Source organism: Limulus polyphemus, unplaced genomic scaffold (genome assembly GCF_000517525.1).
Source record: "Limulus polyphemus unplaced genomic scaffold, Limulus_polyphemus-2.1.2 Scaffold3937, whole genome shotgun sequence".
NCBI lineage: Eukaryota > Metazoa > Arthropoda > Merostomata > Xiphosura > Limulidae > Limulus > Limulus polyphemus.
In genome coordinates this window covers 85072-92194 of record NW_013669547.1, presented here as the reverse complement: position 1 = coordinate 92194, position 7123 = coordinate 85072, and the positions used below count along the sequence as shown (strand labels likewise).

The following is a 7123-nucleotide window of genomic DNA, read 5'->3' as shown; positions in this document are numbered from 1 at the left end:
TATAACAGTAGTAAAGTTAAAGTGACTATGGAAATTCTGTGTATTGTAAAGTTGTATCGCGAAAGAATAAACTAGTTTTAATTAAGAAAGGACTTGTATCGCTGGAGTTTCTCGGAAATAGTTTCTACGGGAATTTAACAAACAAGCAGATACGTAACAATACTAATTAATCAAAATATTATATTATTCCTCAGCTAATATAACTAATAATAAAAACAGGTGCCAGAAGTAGAATAAATTGACGTCACTTCCGGAAACTCGTTGTGAAATGGCGGAGCAATGGCAGAGAACTGTCATTAGTATTGGGATTATTATTTTGCTTGGAGTTGTGGAATTAAGTATTTCTTTTGGTATTGAAAGTTACTAAACTATTGTACTGTCAAATTTGTTTATGTCAAAATTAATATAAGATATTTATTGCTTATTAACGTATTGATAATTAAGTAAATTATTAAAGGCTACTGCTGAGTGCTGTTTAAAAGTATTTACTTTACCGTAGATTGTAGTCTGTGTCTGTTGTGTAAAACAAAAAGTGTAAATAGATCATTAAATATTGAACTATTGTTATGAATACTATCGACTGTAGCCTACTCTATGAATATGATATAGTCGTACATGGTCGTTTTTACGATGTTATATAAACTTAAGCCAAACTTTAAAAATTATTAAGGTCTAAACTAAAGTCAAATATTTTAGAAATTATTGTCATTTCAACAAAAATTAATTATTTTTAACGACGTGACTTTACAAAACACACAAGATAAATTTTTTTATGCTTAAGTTTTAGCTTTTAGAAGAAAAAGTTGAAAATCTGAAGCAGAGTATACAGTATACTAACCTGTAGGAATGATATAGACTGAAATTGAAAATAAATACTATAAATAATGTGGAAAGTTATTACTAATAGTAATATTAGTAACCAAAAATTTAAAATTTAGGCTTTTGAACTAAAGTTTAATTACATTGTTATCAAGTTCAAAGCCAGTTTTATGAGGTCAGAAAGAAAGCCAAGACTAAAATATTGAGCTGTTGCTAGTTTGACTTAGCCTCAGTTAGTCAGTTTCCTGATCTTTGCATATATCATTCTTTCATTCTTAAAATATATTTTTATTACAAATCCATAATTGTGACTACACTGTTTTGCTTTTACTGTTTTTTTGATATATCCCACTCTCACTACTAAGATTAACTGATTTTTACTTGGCTTTTGTTTTTGTACTATATTCAACTGATAGGTTTATATTATTATATTACTTTTTTGAAGTACATGGTTGGAATGAGTATTATTAAACTATAGTCAAGTAACATAGTATTTATTTATGTTCTAATAATATAAAATATGTACGTCACATTTTGTAACCTTTTTTTTTTCATCTGTCATTCCTTTGTATGCTGTGAGGTAAAGTAAAACATTTTTTCAGGCTGACCTAAAAAGAAAAATATTAATGAAGCTGATGAAATTTTTGCTAATATTGTCACACATAAAGTACATAAGTATCTTGGTGACAAAGGGCCATCTATCCCATTGTTGTCATCTTTCCATCTACCAAAATTTCAAGCCAAAGCAACAAAATGAAATGTAATCATAAAATTCATAAACCTGTGCAACAAGTGTTAAATGAACATGTCATAAAATAGTGCATTTTATTGAAATGTATAAATTCTAATGAAAAGCAAATCCTAGATGGTAAAAATTTGAGAAATCAAGTTATTAGCAAATGATTAATGTAAAGCTTTAAAAAATAAGAAACTTTCTGGTAAAATAAATGATACTAAAGTTTGTAAAAGTAAAATGAGATCAAGAAACACATTTCCAAGGTTAAAAAGTGACTGCAAAAATCTAGTATTAGTTAAGAATATTAAACTTGAAGATTTATAGTATTTTTATAAACTAGAGAAATTCTATTATTATACTTTTAAGAAAGTGTAATGACAGTTTACTGTTGAAAAAATTATGGTTTTAATGAAAGTTTTTTTTGTTTTTTTTAACCAGCTTCTTTACTGTTAAGTTGAATGAAAGTATGATATTTCTAACATAGTTATACGTTACTAGTCTTTTTCAAGTGTGAAGAGCTGACTTTTCTTTCTCTGTCAAAAACGCATACAGTTATGAATATGGTACAGAAATCTGATGTAAAATGATAAGAGGATGCTGTTGCTTTACAAAAGGATTTAGATCATTTAGTGTGTTTGGCAAATAAATGGTAGATGGGTTTTAATTACAATAAATGCAAGATAATGCATGTGTGTTATCATAATTTGAATTATAAACATAATTTGGATGGGAATAACCTTAACATTGTCAGGAAAGAAAGGGATCTTAGTGTAATAGTTGATCAGTCTATAAAGCCATTCAAGCAATGTGCTGTTGCTAATGGTAAGGCAAATAGGATTTTAGGTTGTATCTAACATACCACTGGTGTGAACATGCTTTGTAGTCACTATGAGAAAAACCTATACACTGGATAGGTGAAAAGAAGAAAAAGTGTCATTGACCACTGTTGTATCTACAGAAATACTGAATACAACTCTAAAGAGGTTGTAATTTCATTGTATAGGTCACTGGTTATGCCTCATTTGGAGTATTGTGTTCAGTCTTGGGCTCCTTACCTTAGAAAGGACATTGAATTGTTAGAAAGGTTTCAGAGGTTGGCATCTAGGATAATACCTGGGATGAAAAGGTTGTGATACAGAAAAAAGTTAAGATCTCTGAAATTGTTTTCTCTTGAAAAAAGATAAGTTAGAGTAAATCTGATTGAGGTGTTTACAAATTTAAAGCATTTGATAATGTCAGTGCATCACCTTTTTTCATACTTAATAGTGAGAATGGTAAGACTAGGGGACACAAGGATAAATTTTGGCAGGGTAGGAGTCATTTTCAATCAAGACAGTTGTATATTTCTAACAGGTTGGTTGGATTTTGGATTAGGTTGCCTTCAAATGTGGTTGGTGCAGTATATTTAAGGGAGTTTGAGGGAAAGATTGATAAATACTTGGATGATAATGGCTGGCTCTGATTATATATAGTTTAGTTTAATAGACCAGATCTCTATTGTTGTCCTCAAATGTTACGTTATAAAGATATGGAAGGGATTATATAACACCTTAATTTGTGCTATTGATAATTGAAATGTATTTTTGTAAAAATACATGGATATGAACACTACATTTAACTTAGGTTGTTAGTCTTTGTGATTTTTTTTGAGTGAATTAGTGATTGTCATGATATAAATAACTGTTTGGTTTAGATATTAGTGATTAATTTATTTTGATGAGTGAATATTTTATTATTGTTTAGTTTTAGTTCTAATAAGAGTTGAAAGCAGACAATTGTAGGAACTTTGCTAATAATTCATTGATGTCGAAAATATAGAAGGCAGACAGACGATTAAGTGATAAAGATATAAATAGCGTGAGATGAGCGGGAAGCAGCAGACAGATAATACGAAAGAGAATAAAGTTGGTGTGAACTTAACTATCGTAGAAGTGATAGGTATAACGTTTAATATGTTAGAGTGAAACTAACAGTACAAAATATAAGAAAAGTAATTTTATTCATTCAAAGCATGGTTCTAAAGTAATTGAATCAGCCTGGGTACACTGACAAAAAGGACAAAGGATATTCAGAAGAAAGAAGACCAAACGATTATGGTAACTTGCGCCACAACTGAAAGTGAAACACACACAGAATGCTAGTGCGATAGTAATATAGAGAAGATAGTTTGACTTGTCAACTGAAATTCTAAAGTAATTGAATAGGCCTAAGTAGATATTAAAATAGTATATATATTTATACTATTAAGAAATATAAGTAAAAGCTTTTCTATTTGACAATTAGCGAAGATCAGATTTTAAAATCCAGACAGTGATTAAGATGAGCTGAATAGTTTGCATCCTTGTTATTCACCCTAGTGATGATGTTGCCTGTACATCCATTAGTAGACATGGGAACAAAGTTAAGTTTAGTTTCATAATATGACAATATAAGAAAAGACTTAGTTAGGTCACTATGCACTTCATATTAAGTTTCATATTTCTGACAAAGCCACATTCTGAGATGATAACAGAATATCCATCTTCCTTTTCTGACAAAGCCACTTACAGAGATGATAACACAGATTATCTGTCTTCCTTTTATGAGATGATAACGTAGATTATTTATCTTCTTTTTCTGACAAAGCCCCTTCTCGAGATGATAACACAGATTATTTATCTTCCTTTTCTGATAAAGCCACTGTCTGAGATTATAACACAGACTATCTTCCTCACAAGAGATTTGGATACCACTAGCCATGAGCCCACCTGATTTAATGTGATTTCATGTGAATTGTGCCACTACATGATGATACCTCCATGCACACTAACTCCCCTCTATGCATTTGCACTCGTGAATCTTTATTCTTCACCTTGGCATTGTATTGTATAGAAGTATTTAAAGCCCCCAATCAGTAGGAGGGTGACACACCTCCATGCACACTACCCCCCCCCCCCTATGCATTTGCACTAATTAATCTTCATTCTTCTTCCTGGCATTATACTATTTAGATTTCTTATCTGTGTTCAGGTTATTGAGATTTGCATTGTTAACAAAACTTTGATTTCCATTATCTTTAGCTTTTGTTTCAAAAGTTTAAATTTTTTATCACAAATTTTTAAATGACAGTGATTTATATAAGTCCAGATTCACACTTGAGTCATTCTGGCTCATTAACTGTCTAGGTCATTGCAGCTATTGTTCAGCATGTTGTGGTTTCCCATATGCTTAATGGACCTCCTACTCCTGTCTTGTCAGCAAAGTTTCTTTCTCCTCAGTTGGTAATGATCTGCTAGACTACAACCTTCACCTGATTTGCTTTGGGTAGTACTTTACCATTGGTAAAATGACCCTAACTTTTCAATCTTTTTCTAGATTTCATTCTCAGGTATGTTTCTTTCCACCTCTTTTGCCTGTGTTCTTTATTATTTTTAATTTTCTCAATTTCTGACCCACAATTCTTGGGTTTGTATTGTCTTTTCTCCTTGCTTGTTATTTGGTTTTATACTGTTTTCTTTCTCTAATAGCTCCTTTCTCATGACCAAATGTCTCATCCTTCTATCAGAAATCTTTTTCCTCACTCATTTTGCCAGTGACAATCACAAACACTTAAATTTCTGTTCTCCTGCTGTTGATCTCAATTTCTGCCAACAGTCATTTTCCTTTTCTCCACCTCAGTCTTTTTCCTCACTCCTCTTCATTTGACTTCCCATTTTATTCTTTCCTTCCTCTGACTCATCTTTGGTCATTTTCACCCAGTCTCTGGTCAGCCTTGGTCAATGTGACGTAAACCTTAGTATGCATCTCTTTCAGCACATTGTGTTCTCTGTCCTGTCCATCTTTTTTGGATCTTCCTATTCCTTGCTCTTCCCTTTGGTTTAGTGTCAGCCCCTCTTGTATTTGTTGGTATCATGAGGGCTTTTGCTTGCTGTATTCATGACCCAGATCAAGTATCCATTTTCTTTGACTATTTATATCTGTTAGCCCATTCTTGGATGTTTCCTCTTCTCCTACCTCCCTTCTTTTCGATTGGCTACTTGATTGGAGGGACGAATCTTGGGATCTAAGTCCTTTCTCACACCCACTCAGTTACTGTTGGGTACTTTTGGGCAATTTCTTCTCTTGTTTCAACCAACTTCAGCCTATCTTCTTCACCTGTGGGTCATAGCATGTCTGGTCATCAAGTTTTACATTTCTCATTCTCTCTCTTTGTGAGAGGTTCTTTCAATTTTAGGGTCTTTGGCTTCCCTAGAACCCTTCATTCCTTTGGGGTATGCCCTTATTTATCTCACACAGTGGATCTTGTGGACCCAAGGTTTTCTTTGTTGGAGCCCTTTGTCCTCTTTGTGAGCCTCTCCTCAAAGAATTGTCCCAGTGATTGAACTCTGTCTGCATTCACTTACTGCTTCTTAAATTAGATATTTCCCTTCTTCTATGCTTCTTTCTCTGATTAAAGAACATTTTTCAATGAGGACAGAATTTCTGACACTTGATGGTTTACTTGTTCCATGATATTTTTAGTTGTTCCAATTATCCTTGTAGCTCCTGTTCCGGGGCCTTTCTGTTTTGGTCATTAACCATACACTTACGAGCCTGTTCACATCCTCTGCTGGGAGCTTCAGTACTGGTGGCTGACTGCCTCTCTCAGCCAATCTGTTTTCTATCAGTGGAATAGCCTCTACACCCCCATATTTCAATGGGGTTTACCCTTGTTTGGACACATCCCTCTTGGATGATTAAATGTTTAATATGCACATAGATGTATTAATCATAGTTTTGAGATGACAATTATTTATTTTAATTGTATAATAAATGGCTTTAACATTACTTTTTGAATTAATATGTCCAAAATGTGGTTGAGCAATTCGGTATATGTACATTTTAGAATGTTGTTCATTTCATAACTTTTTGATTTGTATACTTGATATTATATACATGAAATATAATTATATTGAATCTTGTTCAGAAATGGCAAGGGACTAGTAGATATTTTCTAAATATATCAAGTTATTTGTTTTTTTTAACTTGATTTTCTCAAACTTAATTGTATTTTTTTTTAACAATGAAACATATGAATACTCAAATATACAGTTTTATATGAATTAAAATACTTGTTTGTGTGGGTAAAGTGAAAAATCAACCAAGTTCATAATTGTTTCAGAAATAAAAAGTATCAGCAGGGTTGATAACTATTTTCAGTGACGTGCTTTCATTATTTCTGTTTAGTTTTCACTGAAAATGATGCGTATCAACAGAGCATATTAGAGCCATACCATTCTTACAAGGATGTGGTCATCTTCCACTACTCCATACCCCATCAGACATCACATGCGAGATGGCAGTTCATAGCAGTAATGGATGACTATACATGCACTTCTCGTAAAGTCCATATGTAAGTTAATTTTCTTTATTTATATACTACTACTTACATAACTATACAAATATTATAGGGAAAATATGTCACATTTAAAAATAATCATATTTATTTTATTTATATACTACTACCCACATAACTATACAAATATTATAGGGAAAATATGTCACATTTAAAAATAATCATATTTATTTTATTTATATACTACTACCCAC

At 31.9% G+C, this 7123-nt stretch overlaps 1 protein-coding gene across 1 annotated transcript in view; it reads left to right on the top strand.

Annotated features, from left to right (window-relative positions):
• The first annotated feature begins 268 nt into the window (after positions 1–268).
• Positions 269–7123, top strand: part of LOC106470313 (transmembrane protein 8A-like) — a 44026-nt gene continuing 37171 nt past the window's right edge. The window contains exons 1-2 of the mRNA XM_022398938.1: positions 269–350; positions 6761–6926. Coding sequence (XP_022254646.1) covers positions 269–350; positions 6761–6926 — 248 coding nt within the window. The remainder of the gene's footprint in view (positions 351–6760; positions 6927–7123) is intronic.